The sequence below is a fragment of the Gymnoscopelus microlampas genome (assembly GCF_963454915.1).
Source record: "Gymnoscopelus microlampas genome assembly, chromosome: 2".
NCBI classification, from domain to species: domain Eukaryota; kingdom Metazoa; phylum Chordata; class Actinopteri; order Myctophiformes; family Myctophidae; genus Gymnoscopelus; species Gymnoscopelus microlampas.
In genome coordinates, this window is record NC_139939.1 from 38,476,139 (window position 1) to 38,500,628 (window position 24,490).

The window sequence follows — 24,490 nt, forward strand, 5'->3', positions numbered from 1 at the left end:
GTGTGTGTGTGTGTGTGTGTGTGTGTGTGTGTGTGTGTGTGTGTGTGTGTGTGTGTGTGTGTGTGTGTGTGTTTCTGTGTGTGTGTGTGTGTGTGTGTGTGTGTGTGTGTGTGTGTGTGTGTGTGTGTGTGTGTGTGTGTGTGTGTGTGTGTGTGTGTGTGTGTGTGTGTGTGTGTGTGTGTGTGTTTGCACGCGTGCATGCACAGGTAGGATATGAAGGGTAAAGATGGTGGCTGCTGTAATTGCACTTTGTTGAGAAGGAGAATGAGAAGGAGGGTTTAGAAAGATGAGTTATGTCATTCCAAAGCTCATATGCAATTCCTGCCTACGCCAGGAGGAGAGGTGATAAATCCAAACAACCCCCCTTTAAAAAGAGACAGAGAGACAGAAGTGGAGAGAGAGAGAGTCCAAGGAAATGAAGGAAAATTGGGGAGTGCTCTTTGATGTATGGCTCTGGCCGGGAGAGATATGAGAGGACTGTAAATTCAGCCAGTTTGAGAGCGTGGAGGTCGGCTTGCAAAGGCCTGGACAGACGCACACTTCAAAGAGCACTCAAGTTTATTTAAGCAATCTTAAGGGATCACTATTAATAATGAGAGATCACTCTTTATAACGTGGGTGACTGTGATAACAATTACATACTGTATAACATACCTCTGCTTAATGAATGATGTTTATCACATAAGATGGGTTTAGTGTCCTAAGATTAAAAAGGACCACATACATTGAACAAGGCTTGCACAGGTTTCCTGAAGTTCGCAGTTCAAGCACATTTCAACCACCTTCAATGAGCATAGATTAGAGACATTGCAGGCCACACCGCTCTTTGGATATTCCTTCCTATGGCTTTAGCATCAGAGACATGCACCTATTCAAAAAAAGGTTCATGCATTCTCTGTTTCTTTTAGCATTTGACTCATGCTCATTGTTCAACTGATTTATTGGTTTGCTGCCTTCATTTTTCAGTGTCCCATTGGCAAGCACTTTGGAACCATGGTCTAAAAACTACGGTAAGTTTAACTAAGTTTGACTTATAACAAGTAAATGACAATAAATCAAATCTCTCCAACTATTCAGCACTTGTATTGTGTATGAACTCTGACCAAAGTGTGAGTATTGGGTTAGCAGCCAGGGATTTTCTTTTTGGCTTCACAGCTCCAGCACTACATCAAATGGATCAATAATCTATTGAGGGCATGACTCTCTGAGAGCACAGCTGACTTTTACAGGTGAGCAGAGAAAGACCAGAGCAGAGAGAAATTTAGGTTGACGAATTGACATCGCAAAAGTAACAATCTTGCATATTCTATCACGAAAACTTGTTGACTTAATGAAAAGATAGCGTAACATGCTGAAACAGCTATGTTGCATAACAAAGAAAGCATGAGTGAGGAATACTAATGCTTAAAGGGCTAGACCACTTTGGTAGAGGTTTAGGTTGTGTAGTTACCTTGCCATGATGTAACTCCATAAAAATAAAATGCTCCATTGATTAGAAATTGATAATCCAATACAGGCTCCTTATTGACTTAAATTGTACAGCGAAGAGGCTCAGGAGGAGCTCTCTTTTTCTTTGTTAGTTTTTTGGGGCTTTTTCTGATTTTATTTGATAGTATCCACAAGTTTCCTAGGGCGTAGTGGGTATCACTTCCTGTTGATTTGATCAGGTATCAGGGATCAAATCGACAGGAAGTGATGCCCACAATGCCCTAGGAAACTTGTGGATACAGTAGACTGACAGAAAATGGGGAGATGGGGGGATCGGGATTCGAACCCGCGACACGCTGTCAGGCATTAGCAGACTAGGTGCCCGGATCGCTACACCAGCCGTCGGGGCCAGGAGGAGCTCTTTTAGCCCATAAACAAAAGCAAACAAAGTTGATTCTGACAACATGGAACATCACTAAACCAGGTGCTATTATTTTTTCAAACCATTTTACTATTTGAAGTTCCGGATCCACATCTGCGGATCCAGTCCATAAATCAACAGGAAGTTGACATTTACGTGTATATATAGGCCTATTGCCATATAAAAACATAAATTGTACCGGGTTTGGTGATGTTCTATATTGTCAGAATCAACTTTGTTTGAGTTCGTTTATGGGCTAAAAGTGCTCCTCCTGAGCCTCTTCACTGTACAATGTTAAGTCAATGGGGAGCACATTTTGAATTATCAATTTCTAATCAACGGAGCAATTATTTTTGATTTCATGCCCACCTTTGGAGTTACATGATGGCAAGAAATACACAACCCATACCTCTACCAAAGTGGTCTAGCCCTTTAAGCTGTGGTATGTTTGCATGAGATTAATTATTTTCTTTTACTGTAACATGTATGTTGACTTGTAGGCCAGAGAATCTTTTTTTAACTCCACTTTAAATTGTTTATGTTCAATATTAACAACAGATTTGGAAATTCCAGTAGTCAATATTGAAGTTCCATTTGTTTGTTTTTTGTTCGTTTTGTGCACCTGTGTACATAAATAAAATTAGCCTGTGGTCAGCATGCTTTGTTTACATACAAAACTTTAAATGTGACAATAGGTTCTACCAGGTTGGGTAGATCGTACACTCACATGATGGAGAGACAGGACGAGAAAGGCCCCGCCCCCAGCGCACTCTGTGATGACGGCGAGGAAGCGTGGGTTGACAGCACAGAAGAGGTTGTCCTGGACAGAGCGCGTGATGGGCACGCCATCGTAGCAGCTCTCCTTGGTGGCAGTCTTACCGAAGACATGGCGGAACTTTGAGCTGCGGTACTGGGGACGCCATGTCATCTGGAGACGGAGAGAGAGAGAGAGAGAGAGAGAGAGAGAGAGAGAGAGAGAGAGAGAGAGAGAGCTTAGTTTATGCACAATATCAGGGCATAGTAGATGTCTTAATGGCTGCCTTCCAGAATGCAGTTTATCCTAGTTTATTTGTGCCATGGGTAGCATATACTATTGATGTAAATAAATATAGACAGTTACAGTATACAGTATTATCAATAACATTATTTTAAAATAATACAAAGAGCAGTGGTGAGGGAAAGGAGGGAAAGAGAGATTCAAGTGAAAAGAGATGGGAGAATGGGAGAAGGGAAGTAGTGAGAGTGATAAAAGAAATAAGTGATGAAATGGTCACTGAGACATGGAGAAAAGGTGAGATGGGGAGTGATTTTATTTTTTGGGGGTATGTATGTATTACTTTATTGAGACAGGACAGTGTATAGAGACACGAAAAGCGAGCGACCAGAGAGCGATGACATTCAACACAGGTCTTTATGTGGAAAGCACAGCGACTGCTTGAGTGCCTTCAGTTCAGGACGCCCCCTCCATCTCTTAAAGTTAATTTGATCTTTCTGCTTTCTAAAGAGCACAAGCCGCGTATTTTCTATTCGAGAGTAGGAAAGCTCAGGGTGAAGTATTCTAATTCTAACAGTCTCATCCTGGATTGATCATGGAAAAGAGAAGAGCAGCTAAGCCAAAAATACGACTGACAAGATGAACAGACAAGCGGAACAGTTTTGTTTTTATAAAATCACAACCCAAAGAAACCGGTACCGCCGTCAATTTCACAACAGCAAATGAGCGATGACAGCAAAAGTGAGTTCTCCAGATCCATGTGCCTGTTTTTAGGCACTCACTTTGACAATGAGCCAGCAAGTCGATGTACATGTCATTAGCGTGCATGCTAAGTGGATGTGGGACAGAATCTGGCGAGCCATCATGTCTGCTGTGCCGACTCTCTCCGCCTCCCTGCCTCGCTGCTGCCTGGTCATTATTTATGAATTAGAGGGGCGGACGAGGGCTGATGTACGCAAGGTTAAATGCTACACAGACCCAAACATGTCTTGAGACACAAGAGAGAGGGAGAGGGTGATGATAGCGCGGAGAGAGGGACAGAAAGAGGCACAGAAACTGAGGAGTGGGAAGCAGAGAGTAATCCCACCAGGGTCCTGTTCTAATAATATGGATGGACACCTATATCTATAAGCACTCATGTGTTCAGTCACTGTCCCCTTGAGTAAGGCACTCATTTCACAGCTCAATCACTGTAAGTACTAATTCACGGTAAATACAGTAGTGACGCACTTGATTACATCAGCTAAAAGGCCATACAATATAATTGTGAAAATGATGACAGCTGAAACGTAAACATAAACTAACCCTAACCCTAGCGGCTGAATCTCAACGGAATTACCTGAGACGTGTCACGCGTGTCAGAAACAATACTAGAACCCTCACGACAATGACATCATTTTATGGGTTTCTGCGGAAGGGACAGGACTGGCCCCTGGCCAGCCAGATGGTGTCTTCATAAATATATGACCGTGAGGCAAACACAATGACATCACTGCGAGGGAAAGTAAAAATAACAGTGTTTGGTTAGGGTGACGCGGGCGTGGCTGGAGTGCGGCTGCTGGCCAAACAGTCAGAGCAGGATGCAGGGGACAATAAGGGACGATGTTGATGTTTCAGGGCATTTAGCTGAATTTCATCTGAAACTGTGGGAGGGTACGCTTGAGATGAAGCAAATGCACTTGAAAACAATTCCATGTGGATCTCGGAATTCACGTGGCCAGTCTATGATGTCATTCCTCTATGACAATCTGTTATGACTCCATATCTGGGCAAGGTTTCAGCCTGATCCAACCACCATGGACTTCAACTATAACATTTAAGTTAAATACATTTTTCAAATATATAAAGAACATAATTATGTAATAAATTCCTGGAGGTATCTCCTTGGCCAAAAAAAAAGGTGATGACCATTGTTTGTGCGATTAGCCCTGGGCACACTGACAGACTCACAGACAGACAGACCCAGTTCTGGACAGCTTTCCTCCTATAGAGCCACACCGTAAAAACAAACAGATTTTAAGGGTTTCTTTTTTAATTGTTCTCATTTTACATTTGAGGTATTTAGCCACAACACTTATCCAGTATGATTTTCAGTGAGCATAACTGAGCAAGCAGGAAAAGTATCCATTTTTTGCACATGGACTAGTGGGGTACAGAGAGGGTACAGTGGGGATTGAACTGAGGATCTTTCCATTACAAGATGGTAATTTATCAGAATAATAATGCACTTCACTATGTACCTTTCCTCTTCTACCCCGGATTTGAACCAGGTTTCCTGCACAAGGGCTGACATTTTTACCATTGAGCTAATAGAGCCGGCCTGCTTGGGGGATAAATTGAATCTTGTATCTTCGTGTCAGATCCTGTGTCTAGGTGAGGCATGACCTTTGACACGATCTAAATGTCTCAATAGAAGAGCAGGGAGACAAAATACAACCACCCCAATTGTATAAGTTATATTGTATGAACATACTGCACCGTACAGATTGGACAAAATTACATTTAAATAAATAAAAAGTTACAAAGTGCCACTCTAATATATATTATAATACTTAAGTATAATAATATATTGCAACTTATTCTCCAATAATCATAGTATGTCAACACACTTCAAAAAACAAACCCAAATTAATTTCATTTCGTGACCACAAAATCTTGCAAGGTTATTGGGATTATCATTTTGGCTACAATCATACAAGCCCTACAGGGGAATGAACCTTAAAGCTAGGGTCTGGTATGTCTGGTATAAACAGTGAGCTAAGTCCAGAGTAAAACAGACAGACACAGACAGAGAGGGTGGCCGTGGTTCGAGACGCTCAACATCTCCATTTACTCTTCCCCCTATCGTCTTCTACCCCCAGGCTGGTGGAGGCATCCCAGTGCTGTCACTCTGGAATGTTCTGGCCAGCCTAATCACCTTTAGAGAGAGAGCTTCGTTAACCTTTCTCAGGTGTGTGACTCAAACCCGCCTCAGGACACTGTCACTCCAACGTGAAGACAAACCGTCCCCAGCTGCTGACGCTTTTGCACTGTTCACAATAATGGAACTCCCTCTAGCTTATAGAAAACAAAGCACGCTGAGGTAAATGATAAAGACCAAACTGTTCTGAATCTTTCTTCTGACCAACCCGAACAAAACGACAAACAGTGGAGAATATGGTTTGTATGTTCCCCGGGTTCTATGTTCCCCGGGTTCTATATAACCCACTTACCTAACCCTAAGCCTAAACCTAACCCTGACCCTAAAGCCTAACCCTAACCCTAAGGTAAGTGGGGAACATAGAACCTGGGGAACATAGGGATGACCCCGGTTTGTTAAAGGGCATCTGTCAGTATACACGTATCCCACTTTAATTTTAGAATAAATGTATTAATTCTGGACGTGTTTTGTTCTGCAATATGTATTGTGATATCAATAAAACAAAACAAGAGTTACATAGTTTCACCAGATATATGCCACGTTTAACTTCAATAGCTTGCAACTGGGAATTATTTTCTGTTCCTCACTCATAGGAATCAATGAGCACATTGCTGAGAATGATTATGATTGGTCATTCGCTATCCACAGTCCAACACCAGCAACCAAGAAGTCATTGAATCAAACTAAATGATGTTATTTATCAGATGGATTTGACTGTTTTTCTTCAAGATTAGTCATGAAAAATGCAAACTTTGCTATTGTAATCTGCCCGAAGCATATGACCCACATGGCTGTACATAATCTTTTAACTATACTTAATTACTCTTAAGCTGTGTAATCACAGATGTGTTTATGTTTTCTCTGCATGTTATGTGCTTTTCTCCTTATCAAGTAACTAGTTTGTACTGTATCTCTGACAATCATGTTTTCTATCTATTTCTATTCTGCTCCTATGTTGCCTACTTCTGTGATCAGTTATAGTTGTGCACATGTGCGCGCATGTGTGTCTGCACGCAAGTGCATGCGCGTGTGTGTGTGTGTGTGTGTGTGTGTGTGTGTGTGTGTGTGTGTGTGTGTGTGTGTGTGTGTGTGTGTGTGTGCGTGAACATAGAGCAGCAGTTATCCATGAATTGTTGCATTTCGTACAAGGAAGCTTTGGTTATTGTGTGTGCATGCATGTGACAGTATGTATGCAATGGAAAGTGAATGAATGCATGTATACATAATCATTCACACCCCTTTTTTTTTTTAAACCCACCTGCCCTGTTCTACCACCAGAAAACCATTGGCTTGTCTATCGACACCTTCCAAGAATCATCAAAGAGAAATGAGGCTGACTACATTAAGTGCGTCAGTCAGGAATGACCGGCTGACTCAGCTTCAAAAGAAAAAATCATAAATTCTTCAAACTAAGGGTTCGGTTACAGTAACATTTAGTACTGGTGGTGTAAATCAACCGTGATTACAATAAGTGGAGAGACAGTCACTTGTACACTCAGGCTGCGGATAAGACAGCATGGCAGAGTGTAGATAAACCTACATGACAAGTGGAATATGCTGGATTGAAGATGGATTGCTCTAATGATTAATTACTTGCAATTATTTGTATCCGGGGTGAACTGAGCACATGCAGTACTTGTCAGAAGCATTACTGTATGTGATGATAGCCTACAATCCTGCCTGGAGTTCAAGATTGGACAGAGTCTTTGCTGACTCAGCAGATATGAAGGGGGCAGACAGCAGTTGGTATAGCTAATCTTGAGTGTGTGTGTGTGTGTGTGTGTGTGTGTGTGTGTGTGTGTGTGTGTGTGTGTGTGTGTGTGTGTGTGTGTGTGTGTGTGTGTGTGTGTGTGTGTGTGTGTGTGTGTGTGTGTGTGTGTGTGTGTGTGTGTGTGTGTGTGTGTGTGTGTGTGTGTGTGTGTGTGCGTGCGTGCGTGCGGGGGGGGGGGGGGGGGGGGGGGGGGGCACAACCAGAAAGGAGTGCCATGATCATTACCAACTAATGTTGATTTAAGTGAATGTGACATGAATAGTTGAAATTCTCTGGATGCTAGGTAGGTTGTGACTACACCCCCCGCCCACACACACAAACACACACACACACACACACACACACACACACACACACACACACACACACACACACACACACACACACACACACACACACAGTTACGCTGAGCCATGAAGTTCCATTTCTGCAGGGATTTAACAGCAGGTGCTCAGCATGCTGCGTGACAGCTAGCCCGTTTGGTTCTCAACACAGAAGTGATGATGAAAACACTGCTCACTGGCTATTTTTAACACTGCTTCTTGCTGATCAAAACGACGCTGTCAGCCAGCCTCGCTGACGGCGCGGTGGCACGATGCAGGAATTCGCTTCTCGACAGGCTTCATGTCTCAATGTGGCACAATGTGAGAGGAGAGTGCGGTAGTTAGTTATCCCTCTGTTAGGGGTCCAGTTCAACCACTTCAACCTCTGGTCACTTCTATTTCTGGTCTGGGCACCTTTATGTCTATTTGAGGATCACAAGAATAATTTCTGGACACAATGGCACTGACCCATGGGAGCCGTAATATTAGGTTACTTGTGTATGGCTTATTACAGGGCATGCAGAGTAGCAGAGTAGGGGATTATAACCTGTCCTGTCTGTCTGTCTGTCTGTCTGTCTGTCTGTCTGTCAGTTGTTAGTTTACGCTCTTGTATCATTCCTGAGAAGGCATAATTCAGACACTGATACAGCTAGATGGAGTCTAATAACGGTATGCCTTCCTTCCTTGTCAGACATCATGTGGCCAGTCTATGACATCAGTCATCTGACATCAGTTTTGGTTTTAGCTCAATCGGACCACTATTGACCTCCAGTAAAAAAAAACAAAAGAACAATAAGGTTATAAACTTCTAAAAAGTGAAAACATATTCACAATATGTGTAGAATATTCTGAGATTTACTTCCTTAGCCTACTGGCAGTGTGCATGTGAAATTTGGTGCCGATTTATCTTGTGGTTTCAGAGATTAGACATGGACAAATGTACAGACAGACGTACATACACACACACACACACACACACACACACACACAGACCTTCTTATTCTAACCATCCGTCCCCTTAGATGCCACGCTGTTTTAAAAAAAAGTGGGTCTGAGGTCTACGGATGAAATCATAAGTTCCTATGTACTTCCTAATACATGCATAGGTATGGTGAATTCATGAGATTCTGATACCACTGTTGTTTGCGGAGTTGTCTGAATGTACAAGTTTGCAGAGTTGTCTGAATGTACAAGTTTGCAGAGTTGTCTGAATGTACAAGTTTGCGGAGTCAGTCCATATACCAAATCTTTTCCTCCCTACATGCTATCCTGTCCCCTTAAAAGTGCACCATAAAACATTAACAGCCACTTCTCCACTGTATGGCAGTACCAGCAAAGTGTACCAGTGGGAAGGAGAGTTCAGAGTTCACCTACAGTGTGAAGATACTGGCTACTTAGCTGGCTCTTACTGCGCCTGAAGCTGCGAGCCTCTGACATCAAAACCTCCTTAATCTCAAGGCCCCCAGCAATCTACCATCAATATACTCCACTTCCAGTACACCTCTCTTCTAATAAACCTAATAGTCAGTATTAGTCACCAACAAAACCTCCTCATCTCAAGGTGCACTCTAAAGCTTGAGTTATACTAGTAGTAGTGTAGTGTAGTGTACTAGTAGTAGTAGTGGTGCGCGGGTGGTGCGCGGGTGTCGCTGCTCCGAAAATGGCAAATCGCGGACACCGGGACACAACCAAGTGTAAAAAAGGCTTAATTTCAATATCAATACACATGTCTATTCCCCTCATCACGTCTTCATGACACTAGTAACTCCCCTTCTCCATCCCCAATTCCCAAAACCTTCCTGGCAACCAGCCAAGCCTGCAGTACAACCCCAGCCCCCCTGCAATGTCCCCCAAGTTGGATTACCTGTTCTGTGTTTTGTAAGCGCTCAGAGCGAAATTCAAGACCCAAGTCGTACAGGTGGGAACATATGTTGCGTAGGTGTATGTCTGCGCATGCGTGCCTGTGAGTATAAGTGATGTGTGAGTGCATGCATTCTCACTCATAGTCTACTACGGGACGCTGCTCTGACCTGTCTGATGTCACACACTCTCTGTGAGCATTGGCCTTGTAAGGGGATAACAGCTAGACAGGAAATACAATAGGCGAGTCACACTACACACTACGCACGTGTAAAAAGCAGGTCCCCGTAGACTGGCTGAGTGAATGTGTGTGTGTTGTTTGGACGTGTGTGTGTGTGTGTGTGTGGGGGGGGGGTACATGTGTCAGACCAACAGCTACTGAAATGTAATATCACAGCCTTCAGCACCTGTCAGGCATATCAATGGGCAAACATCCATTGTAAGAAAGTTAAGAATGCATCTGTGTGTGTGTGCGCGCGTGTGCGCGTGTGCGTGTGTGCGTGTGCGTGTGTAAATTTCTTTTCATATTTACCCCCATTTCACATGAGCTGTCCTTAAAAAAAGATAAGTTGTTGATCTAATTTATCATGGTATGTACTGTAAGATTATGACACACTTATGCATAATGCATGCTTATCTGCACATGCAAAAGCATGCACACACACACACACACACACACACACACACACACACACACACACACACACACACACACACACACACACACACACACACACACACACACACACACACACACACACACACACACACACACACACACACAGTTTCTCCCAAGTAAAAAACATACTAGTGCATTGGTTACAACATCCTTTTGTCAACACATTTACCTTAATGCAATAAAGCCATTCTTTTCATTTTTATACAAACTTAAGAGTCGCTGAGATACAGCTCCATACATTCACATCTACAGATAATACTCCATTATTCCTTTGCTGATTTTTATGGCTGTACGAATATACAACCTCACAAAAGTCAAGTAATGTTTAACTAATATAGGAGTAAGGTAGATGGGGTGTGGTGATATGAATGGAATGAGACCAATGTCTTCATTCTTAAGTCTACTCTACACAGTTCCCAAGCAGACAAATTATTCAGGAGTCCATGTAGGCCTACACAAAGTGTAAAGATGGACAGATCTATGCATGTGGATTTAATCTACACATAAAGCTCTATTGAAAGCTGGCAGGAGACAGATACTGTATAACCTACCTCAGCACATAAAGTGGACTGCTAGCTCACAGGTCGAGTCATTTCGACATGAGAAGACATCACACACTAAGCTAATGTTGATGAATGGCGCTCCAGTCAGGCCACATAATTCACTATGTATGTCCTGGAGGATGGATGTCACCATTAAAAAGCCAGCTGTGATTTTACACTGTTACACCCGGGTACAGTAGTAGATGATGTCACTCAACTTAAGAAATGGCTTCAGTGTCGACCTCAAAATAGCCGTTGTTTTTTTGTAGTCAGCAAAAAGAAGAAGGAAAACCAAGACGGGTAATTGATATGTAGGTATGGGGGGCATAAAATAAACATACAAACCAGTGTTGTGTTCTAGGTTTTTTCAGAGGGTATACGCGCTCTCGCGTTTTCAATGGATGAAATGGTTATTAGACTGTATACGCTTCTTCCCAAAATAATCTGGACTGTGTACGGTGTATACAGCGTCTGACGGTAGAACACACCACTGATACAAACACAAAAACAATCCACTAGAATGCTTCTGACAATTCTGAACTTCTATATTGGACTGACTGAACAAGGTACGATTGCTCTCTTCAGCCTACAGTACATAAATAGTGATGGGGTCTATAAAGACAGACTCCTAAGAAGTATAGAAGGCTACTGACTAGGACTCCATCATGGAACCTTTAAATTCCTCAGTGTTGATTTATCCATTTGTAACTAAGTATTTACTGTGTATGTGGTTACAAAGAACCTACATGGATGTTTTTAACAGAACCAAATGGTTCCATACAGAAACATTTGCCACAGGCCTATGTGCTATATACCGTATGCCATACACAGTAGATGCCTACATCAGTGCTATGCTATTGTACTTTTTTTTGGTTTTGTTTCACACATAATGTGTTTCTGTTCCGTGCAGAAGTGTAGTGTAACAACAGCTATCAAATATGTAGCTTTAGGACAGCTTGGAAAATGGTGCATTTTCAAATCTAGACACGTAGTCCTTTAAGGTGTTTCTTTTGAAGGGTGATTCCTCTTGCCGTCTTGTTCAAGCTTGTCGTTACTCACCCCCCAAAAATTTAAGAACTACACAGACACACGCCAATATGCACACAAGCATCAGCACACACACGCCTGACTTTCAACCCCCAGGCCAAAGGTGAGCTCATGCGCTCGCATGTCCACACAAGCACATGCACAGGATCCCGGACAGCAGTGCTCAGTGCCACAGCTTACCAGATAAAGATGATCAGAAAAAAAGGTCCAGAAGAGATGAGCAAAATGGACATTTAAATTTAACTCTCTGGATAGTGTAAAGATTTACCAATACACTGTCAGAGTTAAATCAACACTCCGGATTTGACTGTGTACATAGAGCGGACAACAGCGTGAGAGAGGGACAGTGAGACGAGAGAAAAAGAGAGGCAGATTGTGTAGGTGTTCATTACTTACCCTGTCAGATGGCAGTGCAGAGGGCAAACAGGCACAGAGGATAAGAGAGCAATGGCTCCACGAGTGAGAGAAGGTAAAGTCTGTCTGTCAGTCTGTCTGTCTGTCTTTCAGTTCCAGAGGTGCTAGCCACAAATCACTCTTCTCACTCCCTCTCCCTCTCCCTCAAGCACATGGGAAGATTCTGACCCTCAGCACACACACATAAACTCCAACAGTTACACACAGATTTCTAAGAGAGAGTGAACATCCACTGTGTGTGTGCGCGCGCCCGCGCATCAGTAAACCTGACACACACTGACCCTAGTCCAGCAGAAGACAACCAATAGGCTAACCTATAGTGTCCTATGTACAATATCCAAACACGTCAGAACAGTAGCGAACAAGAGCCCTATGTGCACTATACATGGGTGAGTGCAAGTGTGTGAGAGCAAGCAGGGGAGAGTGTATGAGTGTGTGTGTGAGTGTGTGTGTGTACACTCCCTAAAAAGGGAGGCGCCTCTGAGGAGAGCGAGAGAGGCAGGTAATCACACACTCCCTCTCTTTCTTGAAATGCCACTCCCGCTCCCTCTCTGTCTCTCCACACCTCCACAGTATTTGCTCAATCAGGATTCTTCCTTCTATCTTGGAAATGGGGGGGGGCAAGCAGTCCTTGGTTTCTTCTTTTATGTATTTTCTTTTTCTTTTTCAGTCCGTCTCAGTAACGAATGACCTACTAGTATGATAGTTCTTTTAACTAGCTGTAGATTAGGGAACTAATGAAGCTGTGACTTCTGAACACACAGCTACAGTATGCCAACCTGATAGTTCCACACAGTGGCTGATATTAAAATATTATATACCGCCACAATGCTTGAGGGTTGGATCGGTTTTGTTTTGTGTGTGAAACATCCCACCAAACCCCAGCCAGCATGAGTCTGCTGGCTGTGTGGACAAATGATCCACAAATGATGTTGGGTAGATGATCTGAGCCCATGTAGAAACATGACATAATGGCACATTAGTACTTGGGACTATAGGAGAGAGAGAGAGAAGAGAGAGAGAGAGAGAGAGAGAGAGAGAGAGAGAGAGAGAGAGAGAGAGAGAGAGAGAGAGAGAGAGAGAGAGAGAGAGAGAGAGAGAGATGAGATGAGATATGGGACAGCCAGTGGTCAATAAGAACACGTCAGTCAGGAGGGGAATGAAAACGTTTGGCTATTGACAGCTGGCCTTCACATGGTCAAACAGGGGTGCGGAGAGGACAGCCTGGTCGATTGTGTTTATTGCACAAAACACGCATGCATGTACGTAGATTTGTCAAGAGCACAGGCACGAACATGAACACATACAAACTCGTTACAAAGCTGACCACAAATGCACAGCTACCACCAGCACGCCCACCAGCACGCCCTCGGGTCCAGAGTTCATGTAGCGTCTAGTAGAAGTGAACAAGATAAGGGGTAGTACTGATAAATTGGCAGAAATGTGGGAAACTGACAGTAGTGTCCCATAGAGCAAAACTAGGTGACGCTTTAAAAAATACTTTTTTTTATCAGTATGAGCACAACACACACATAACGTGCACGCACGCACGCACGTGCACACACACACGCACGCACGCACGCACGCACGCACGCACACACACACACACACACACACACACACACACACACACACACACACACACACACACACACACACACACACACACACACACACACACACACACACACACACACACACACACACACACACACACACACACACACACACACACACACACACACACACACAAGTGGATAATGTATGAGTCCACCTTTTACCACTAAAACCTGTCAGTTTGTAAAATATACATAATAAGGACCTGGCTATTGCCAAGAAGAACTTTAAAGTGTGAATAAGTAGCTGCTAGTGGTGCACATGGGAACTAATTCTGGGGCAATAACCCGTACTACACTTAACACCTAGCCCAAAAATTGTTTATTGTAGAAATTAGGATGTGTGAAATTTGGACAATTTCCCTCACTGTTCCATTCTCATTAGGACATCAACGTTCCACTGTACACACATACCCGTGCATGCACATGAGCATTCGAGCATGGACAAGTTAGTAATCTCTGCCAATGGCCCGTCAAATGCTACCATAGGAAGCGGCAGACAGTGGAGCAATCAGCCGGTGTCACTACACCCACCCACTCTGTGTGCTTATTAAAGAAGACAACGCACACAGCACTGATTTATGACATGTTGAGCTGGCAGCAGAACCATCATCTAAGACCAAAGCCCTGATCACTACCTACTCTATTGTCTCCCAAACATAGGCTCTGGGCCCATTTTGGGTCACGGCCCTGCTTTTATAGAAGTAAATACTTTTTTTTTTTTTTTTATGAAATAAATTGTGTGTGTCCCAGTCCATTATCAATGAGTAAAGATCTTGGGTTCTAATAGCTTGGGAGTCAAAATATCTAAAGCAGGGGTTCTCAACAGTGGTGTGTTCTAGGTTTTTTTGGAGGGCATACTATAATTATTCCCTCCCACACGCACGGCACGTGGTCACCGAATGAAATAACCGACCTATTGTTACGTAGTAAATGTGTGAATTACTTCGAAACTCCAATGGCCAGCGGTCATTATCACCGCAAGACAATAGCCACACATAAGCCTGCACCTCAGACGCCACATTACCACATGAAAAAGGCTATTTGAAGTTTACATTCTTGCTGCCCCCAGCCCCTCCTCCTGTGTATCAGATACGCTTCCTCGGTTGGTTTCTGGACGGCTACGCTTGGCTACGATAATTTTCTGCAGATCACACTACGTATAAAGTGTAACACGGTAGAACACACCAGTGGTTCTCAACCCTTTCTGGATCAGGGTACCACTTGAAAATCTTGAAAGTATTCAAGGAGGCCCAGCCATCGTAACCGCGCAACATGTTACGTGCACATAACACATTTCTTTCAAGGTTTTGAAGAAAAAAATACCATGAAAATGTTTCTGCAATAATGTATTAATTTTAATGTCATATTATCATTAAATCTTTGTATCGTAAAAATCTTTGCACCCCCAAATCATTTTAATGATTTGCAATATCCACTTGCAATATCGTCACGGCTCACCGGTGGGCCCTGGCCAACGGGTTGAGAACCAGCGATCTCAAGTAAAAGACTTGCTGGTCTGTAATCACACATCAAACACCGTCAGGCTATTATCTATGGTGAGAAACGAGGCCTGCTGAGCCCTAATGGCTACCCCTCACTCCTCCCTTAGTTGTTTCTGTTGAATAGGTTGCCTCTGTTTTGTCGGTAAAACACCTGGTTTCAGCGCCAAGTGCAGACCTACTTTTCAGTTTCCTTGCGTTTAAAGTGCCCTGGCGAGGCGGAGAAGCTTCAAAGAATTTTGTACATTTCTGCTTTAACCACTTCAACCCCAGCATGCCTATTCTGGGGGGAACATTCACCCAAAATAGTTGATCTTGAAGTTCTATTTTTGGCAAAGAGTTTTGGTGTAGACTAGGCAAAAAAGCGTCCCGAGTACTAGGTCTGTCTTAGAATAGAGGGCTTAGGAGGTTAATGTTTTCCCACATTGAAGTTCATGAATGCATGGGTGCCAAATAGGTGTTTAAATAGCTCTGTATTCCCATCATAATCATTGCTACAGAGTGTTTGTTGCGTTCTCAGAAACCATAACACAACAATAACAATAATATGTTCAAGTCAGGATACCAATTTCATCCAATCAGGGGAGAGACCTCATATAGGATACAGGATAAACAAGTGAAATTGGATGAAATAGGATTAGATTGGATGAAATCGGTGACACACCTGAACATTTATTTTCTGTTTATCAAAGAGCTGGAGAGATGCTATAGAATGTTTTGTTACTAAATAAACACTCTATAGCAGTGACTACTCTCAGAATATAGAGTTTTTACTTTTTGACAAACAAAACAACATTTGCATAAACACTTACAGCACCTTTAATAACATCAGTCATGTGAAATCCTGCTACTGTGTGATGCTACAGTATCTGCTTTAAGCTGTCTGATAGCTCTTCATATTTAAATTTAATCATGTCTTCAGCTGCTACCTGTTTTTGGGGCTTTTGTTGTTGGTCTAATTGACTTACAGGCAGTGTAACAGAGAGGACCTCTGTTACTATGTTAAACATGTACTTGAACCCTTATTAATTGAACAATATTTGCACAGCATATGGGCACTTTAGATATTGGCACTTTAATTATTTGCACAGTTGTATTTTGCACAGTCCTGATTTTATTGTTGATTGAATACATTTGTAACTGAACATTTGAATTGTGTTTCCTGTTTGTTGGGCTGGCCACTCAGCTACGTAGTTCCACCTGGAGACAAATGTTTAGTGGTAATTAGGAGGAGCAATGCAATGTGTAGAATAGAATGAGTGCAATAGAGACTTGAGTGCAATATGTTGGTGTAAGATAGGTAATGTTGAGTGATGATTGGAATCTTAACAGTTACTGTTCAAGTGGAGCTGTTCTGTCCAGTGTAATTGGGCTGGACCAAGTTAGAATAGCAGAGGGGGTTGTGATGTGTTTTAGAGTTGCTTATGGTTGTAGTAGAGGGGAAAGAGTATTTTGTAGTTCAGTCAGTTTGAATATACTTGTGGGGGTTAACGGTATTTATGTATTTATGGTGTGTTTATTTATGTATTGTATGTTATGATCTGAGTTAGAACACCCCTTATAATGGTATAGTCCAGGCTGGCTCATTAGCTCAGCTGAGCATAAAACGCAGTCACTTGCCACTATTGAGAGAGGTCTGTTGAGGGTGGAGCGCTTCTATGTGATGTCCATGTTCCTGTATGTATTTCTGGTGAATAAATACACCTTCTGGTTGCAACCTAGTACCTGGCTCTGTACTGATTTCCAGCCGCTAAATGGCACATCCTCACAGGCAGACAAAGAAGTATTCACAAATCAAGGTAAAACTGTTGTCACTTGAGTAAAGTATCAACTGAGTAGGTAGTCAATAGTTGTAATCTCATCTGTGGCCGGCCAATGTTTACAGACAGATTACATTTAGGCTATTGAGGCTATTGTTTTACATTGTACCATTGCTTTATATTGTTAATTTGAGGTTGTTCCATTGATGTCTCTTAATGTGTATATTTAAGCTGCCAACATCCAAGTATTCACCAACAGGGGACATGTTGTACATGTGTGCAATATTTAACAAGCACTTAAATGAGGGTACAACTTGTACCCTCATTTAAGTGCATGGCAAATATTGCACAAGTTGCATAAGTCATCTGTGGGCCTATTGTATTGTCCAATGTAAACAAATATCCATCAAAAACAGATAGGCCTACATAGAGGTTGACTACTTCCACAAAGATTTTCATGTCAATCCGTCTGCACAAAATATAGAGCAGAGCCTTTTTTCATATTTGTCATGGATTTGCATGTTGCTCCCTAGGTTGGTTTGGATGTTTGGCAGTGCACAATACCCACACCCACTCCAACGCATAGGTCATCTGCTGATTCACCATTAACTTTCTGGTCATTTTATTCATAAAACAAATGTACTGTCAATAGGTCAGCCAATATAGTCAAGTGATTGACAAGATTTAACCTTACTGTTATGAGGAAGTTGTGAAAAAACAACACAAAAAAAGAAGTTGTAATTTTATCATCTGTTCCTCCCTTATTGAACAAGGAAGATACATAATGTGTTTGTGTTAGCTTTGTTTAAAATAGACAATATAGTATTATGCAAAAATAGGAACAAAGAGTAGACATGAACCGGTGATAACATTACCATTTCTCTTTTCTCGTCATTCTTCCAACATGGTGACATGTAACTTGTACGCCCTGACCACTCAACACACATTCTGTGAAAGGCTCCTATTAAATTTAGAAGATGTCGGAGAATAGATCACACTATGGGCAGCTGAAGACCAGCTGTAGATGTTGATCAGTCAAGAATAAGATCAGCGTCCAAAAAAGCTTTTAATTAAATCTCAGTCTTTAAACTTAAAATGCTAAATGATCCTGTGTCGTAACTAGCTTTACATACCAGTTTTGCATGTAATATCACAGTTCAAAGAATCACTTGCCATTTCTCTTTTTTGTGTGTGCATCTTATGCATAATTTAAGACAGACAGACCGTGAACAGAGAGACAGAAAGAGCCAAGGGTCAGATTTGAACATGGGCCAGCTGTGGGAGGGACTATATCCTTATTTACATGTGTATGTGCCCTTACTCAGTGAGCCCCGGGGGAGCCCCCCTCAACGTATGTTGCGTGTGGTATTATGTCTGAAAATAATTAATTTGAAATGAACAGTAAGCTGATCTGTGAAATGATCATTAATGGAACAATACTAGGTAAAATGTTGTTAAATTGGGGAGTTTCTATGGCGTTCTTCAATGTAACTAATCTTAAATTCAGGCAGACTTCCCATTCACACACATACAGTGAATGGAATATTATTTTGACACAAAGACAGGTGCTCCTCAACAGCAGCTGATGTAAGAATCTACAACAGTGCAATTATTGAATTATCAGCTGGCACAAGAAACCACATGGTATTTTATAAGCTCATGTAAAGTTTATGTAAAGAAAAATACTTCTCCCTCTCTCTCTCACACACACGCACGCACGCACGCACGCACGCACGCACGCACGCACGCACGCACGCACGCACGCACGCACGCACGCACGCACGCACGCACGCACGCACACACACACACACACACACACACACACACACACACACACACACACACACACACACACACACACACACACACACACACACACACACACACACACACACACACACACACACACACACACACACACACACACACACACACACACACACAATGAAGATGTCACAAGAGCAATAATGAAATTTAAGATCATAATCTGCCCATGTGTCTTAACAAGCCAAACTGTGAGTAAGTACTTCAATGCATCTCTTGGCTAGGAATCTGCATCTGCACTAGTCTCAACCTGGCAAAGAACAGCAAGCACGCGCATGCACGCACACACACACCCCTTTAAATTTTGCCATCAGCCATCAGCTGCTCTGCTGTAATCTATCCATTAATTCACAAAACCTGTGTCTGGCTGTCTGTTTGTCTGACTGTCCCAGGCATAACTCAGGCGCCAAACGGCCTCAAACTTGGCATGTGTGTCCTATGAGACACATGTCATTATCGAGTGGCAATTCGATCGGCCCAACAGTTTCTGAGAACCGAAAAAACACGAATGTCTGTATCTGTCTGTCCGCATGTTTGCGGGGGACGCACTGAATCTCTAGGGTGTGGGCACAGGCTTCCCTGATTGGCCAACCCGACCTGTAGCCTTAACTTAGCTTCACGTCATGTTTGTGCCACATCACCGATATGAATGATGACAGCGTGTTAAGGTTTCGGAGAACGCAAAAAACACGAATATCTGTATGTCTTTCTGCTGGTCTGTGGAGGACATACTGAATCTCTGTATGTTTGTTGGGATGGGCACCGGCTTCCCTAATTGGCTTTACTGATTGCCTGAGCTTTGCGTCACCTTTGCGGCACTTATCTAGTATATCTGTGCTCATGGGTCAAGTAAGTCGCAGCAAACAAAGCGCAAGCGCAAAGAAGAACGCAATGAGCGAGGAGCTGACAACGGCTACAACGAGAATATCAGACAACAGGAGTATTGCACAACCGGTGGGGAGTGTAATCTCCACTTGCATGGCCCCGATTATACGGGTACCCTGAGGTTAACGGTCTAGAATAATTATGTGAGAGGTGGTCTTAACCAAGTATCGATCGATTCATTGTGTAGGTTTGTAAAATTGAATATACACATTTCAAAAGGGTGTAGGGAAATGCTGTAAAAAGCACAAACTGCATCTTGTGTTTTGAAAGTCATGTGAATGACCTGGGGTTCGATTTCACGACAGATACTACTGATAGTAAATGCTATCAATATCCCCTTCTAGACCAGCGATACTGTAGTTTTGGTGCAATGACATGGGAGACTGACTTTATCGTAATTTCTCACAGTTTTCACTACTTACTGTACACATTTACTGCTCTTTTGACTTTGTTGTGCATCACAGGAACATCACAGGAAACATTAAATGTAATGGGGCGCCGGCTGAGTGATGTAGGAAGCAAAGCATCTGATGAGGTCTTCATTGTTCATCGCATAAACACTCGTCAGTGATTACCTTTTACTGGAAAAGAGCCACCTCTCACCAGATGGATGTACACAATAAAATCCTCAGTGTTAATTCATTCATTTGTAACTCTAAGAGTGCACACCCTTACGGGTCCATTCGGTTGCATTTTTACACTCTCAGGGTTAAATTAACACTGAGGATCTTACTGTGTATTACAAAAGGACAACGTGTGATTAATTTGTGATCTAACTCCCTATGCATTGTAGTCACATCATGTCAGCATGCCTGTGCAATGGACTCCATGCCGTCATGGATGATTCACTCAAAGGCCTGCATGGACACAGTTACTTGACACGCTTCGCATTCAGTGGTATTGCGACAAAACACTTACATCAACTCAGGCTTGAGTGATTGCTTTTACAGCCAAGAATCTATTGGTTCAGCCAAGAGTTAAAAGCAAAATTAGGAAAGAAATGCTAATGCGGCCTGATCCGTGTATGTACACGTGCATGCACGTGCACACACACATACAGTACACGTGCGTGAACACACACACACACACACACACACACACACACACACACACACACGCACACGCACACACGCACACGCACACGCACACGCACGCACGCGCGTTCGCGCACGCACACACACTCACTTTGCTGACATTCTCATTCAAAGTGACTTTCAACAATACAGAATACATTCCTAAATTCCAACTTCACATGCAGTGAACAATAAGGAAATTCAGTAATGTTGTTAGATTACAATAATACAATCTAGTTAATTAAAAAGCAGTGTCAGACGTTTGAATTAGATCATAGTCATTCATTCATTTAGTTATAGCAACACCTGGTTGGTATTCTATCTCACATACCCATAACACCTACACAGAGAGAAGTGCAGGCCCAAGCCTTCACACACAAACGCACGGCACACACACACGCACATAGCCTGGAAACCAGGCGAATCTGCCAGTGTTGCGCCTCGTAAAACAAGGAAGTGTTGATCAAATAGAATAGATTTTCGGTTATTGCATTGTTTATTACTCGCTTCAAATGTTTTCAAAAACATTATTGAGAGCAATGTTTGGCTGTATATGACATTGCGTGTGTGTTTGTTTCATGGCTGTCATGTTGGAAACAGCACAAAATCAAGCAGCGTAGCATGTGCTCTGAGTCTTTGATTAGACATCGGTCTGTTATTGAGCTCATCGGTCAGAAATAACACACCGCTGAGTTCAGTGATTGACCAATCAGAATCAAGCATTCAACCAAGCTGTGTAATAAGCAGTAACATTAGTCTCAGTCTGGCCATGCCAGGCTAGCACGCACACGCACACTCACAAAACAATGAACACAATTTATTATGATTCCTCTTCACTTACTACTGGGACCCATCAGGCTGTATTAATGCACTCATACAGTGCACACGCACGCACACGCACACGCGCACACACACACACACACACACACACACACACACACACACACACACACACACACACACACACACACACACACACACACACACACACACACACACACACACACACACACACACACACACACATGTAGGCACACAGACAAAGCTCTGCTCCCCATCAGTGCAAAGACAAATATCAGATTGGATTGTCAAGCTGAAGAGTAAATCAATGCCTTTATTGACTTACAGTAAGAGGGGCCAAGACGGACACATGACGGAAGGTTGGAGTCCACACAGCAGATAATGACCATCATTACTCTGAGACAGGAAGAAGGATACAAATACAGAGACATGGGGGTGCCTGGTGGCTCAGCCTGTTAGTGCACGGACAACATGCTCCTTGAAAGATGCAAGGACCCCGGTCTGAATTTGATTCCTGTCATGTCTGGCATGTCTCTCTGCATGGCCTTGGTTTCCTGTATCAATGTTCTTCAGGCCAAGGACCCCCTAGTTGAGAGAGACAGATGAAGCAGGAACGCCCCCCTCCCACTATATATTGTATAAAATTCTGTTGCATATTAAACTTTTTCATAGATAGCTTCATAGACTTGTTTGACAGTACTGTCAATGTGTAGCGTTGTGTTGCATTCCTGTTATTTTCAGGCAGTTAACCAATTAAACCCTAAATACTTGAATAACTTGTGCAGCTTTTTTTCCCCCCTCCCCCAAACCTCTTTACTGAAAATAGATCTGCTATTTTCGGCTAATGTTCCCCTCAGAATAGGGATGCTAGGGTTGAAGTGGTTAATGTAAAATAAAAGGTTCCTATCACACAAAGATTTGGCGGCACCCCTGTAGTAACTCTGAGGACCCCCCCCCCCCCCCCCCCCCAGAGGTCCCGGACCCCCCGTTGAACACCCCTGCTCTATACTACAAAAAAGAAAACTAAAAATATAACAAAAAAAATAATAAATAAAAAATGCATAGACATTAGAGAGAAAGAGAGATAGCTAAATTGACCTACATACAGTCAGGCCCTGGGGGACTTAGCAAGCTTTCAAACAAGAACTCTCGCTTTTCAATTATCTCACTGACATATTAGTTAGCAGAGCTTTCAGTAGGGAACGAGAGGCTTAAAGGGGACTCCTTGACACTTCTATAACCTATGACAAATGAGTCAGCCATGCATGTGTCATAGTGAAGATTTATATATTCTAATGCTATTAATTATGACATTGCTAAGCTGCGCTGGAGATAGGCAAAGATGTCTACAATTAGGGTTGTCCGATATTGGCTTTTTTACCGATAACCGATATACCGATATTGTCCAACTCTTAATTACCGATACCGATATCAACCGATACCGATATATGCGGGGATTATTGTGATTAGGGTAAGCTCAAATTTCATATCACACACACCATATACAGTAAGAACTCCTGTAACTTATTTATAAAGCAAAAAAAAAAAAAAAATTTTTTTTTTTTTCAAAAACCGATACCGATATTTTCCCGATATCAATTTTTATGCTAATATCGGCCGATAATATCGGGAGGCCGATAAAATCGGACATCCCTATCTACAATTATATCCCCTGGCGGGCACTGTAAAAAATATATAAAAATAAAAACATTATTTGCTAGTATGAAGAGAGCCAAGTAATTAATTTATTTTGGCTTCAAAGAAAAAAATGGAATATAACAGTTTCAATCTGAAACAGACACAGATTCTTAATAGTAAGAATGCAAAACAAACGACCTCCCTCTGTTGAATCTCCTTTGTTCTTAATTGACAAAACTGCAAAGCACTGATCAATTATTCAGCAGGCAGAACGATAAGAAGCTCTGTAAGAGGAAAACAAAGCATGATGATCCTTATTATGCCATTAAATGACTACAGTGTCAGCCATCGTAAAAGTACACCTTTATGCATGTCTAATTTATCTGTCCCGCAGACAGGTCCTTAGAGAGTGTTATAGGAGCTCCAAATAAGCATGCTGTAACATAACACAAAACACCAATGTCTCTCTCTCTCTCTCTATTAGGTTATCATATTTCAATCTTTGTACCTTTAAATGGTCAAAAAGACAGCAGAACTTAGGGACAGCATAGATGCATAATTTAGCAAGACAGCAAAACGTGGGTACATCTGAAGTGCTTACTGTATCACTCAGAGAGCGACAGGGTTGTACCTTGCAGTATAAATTAGGCCTCACTTTCACTAGCTAAGGACATCCATGCTACCATAGCAACAGTAGTCAAGGCGAGTTTCACTTTCTTTCTCTCGCCACTAGGGGGTTAATTTGCCTTGTACCACAATCTACCTGTACCATCTAAATTAGTATAGTAGTAGTACACACCCCTGGCTCTCAGGCTCAATGCCAATACTAATCACATCATGCCCATTAGCTAACAGCATTAGCATGATGTGATACTGCCATACACAGCCCTGTCTTGGCGGTTTGCTGACTCGCTAACACTAATGTGTTTGTCACATTGATGTGTGTTTGTATAGACACACACTGCCTCTGCCCACTGTATTCCCTGTGCTAT

General features: G+C 42.5%; 1 protein-coding gene across 3 annotated transcripts in view; it reads right to left on the bottom strand.

The window, feature by feature from the left end:
• coro2aa (coronin 2Aa) overlaps positions 1-24,490 on the bottom strand; it is a 53,230-nt gene that overhangs the window by 15,829 nt on the left and 12,911 nt on the right. For 2 of the 3 annotated variants that reach the window (XM_084078258.1, XM_084078259.1), the window contains one exon: positions 2,577-2,777. In XM_084078258.1, the coding sequence (XP_083934384.1) occupies positions 2,577-2,777 (201 nt within the window). Of the gene's footprint in view, positions 1-2,576; positions 2,778-12,381; positions 12,784-24,490 lie in introns of those variants that run through there. The other variant, XM_084078257.1, reaches the window with a different exon arrangement.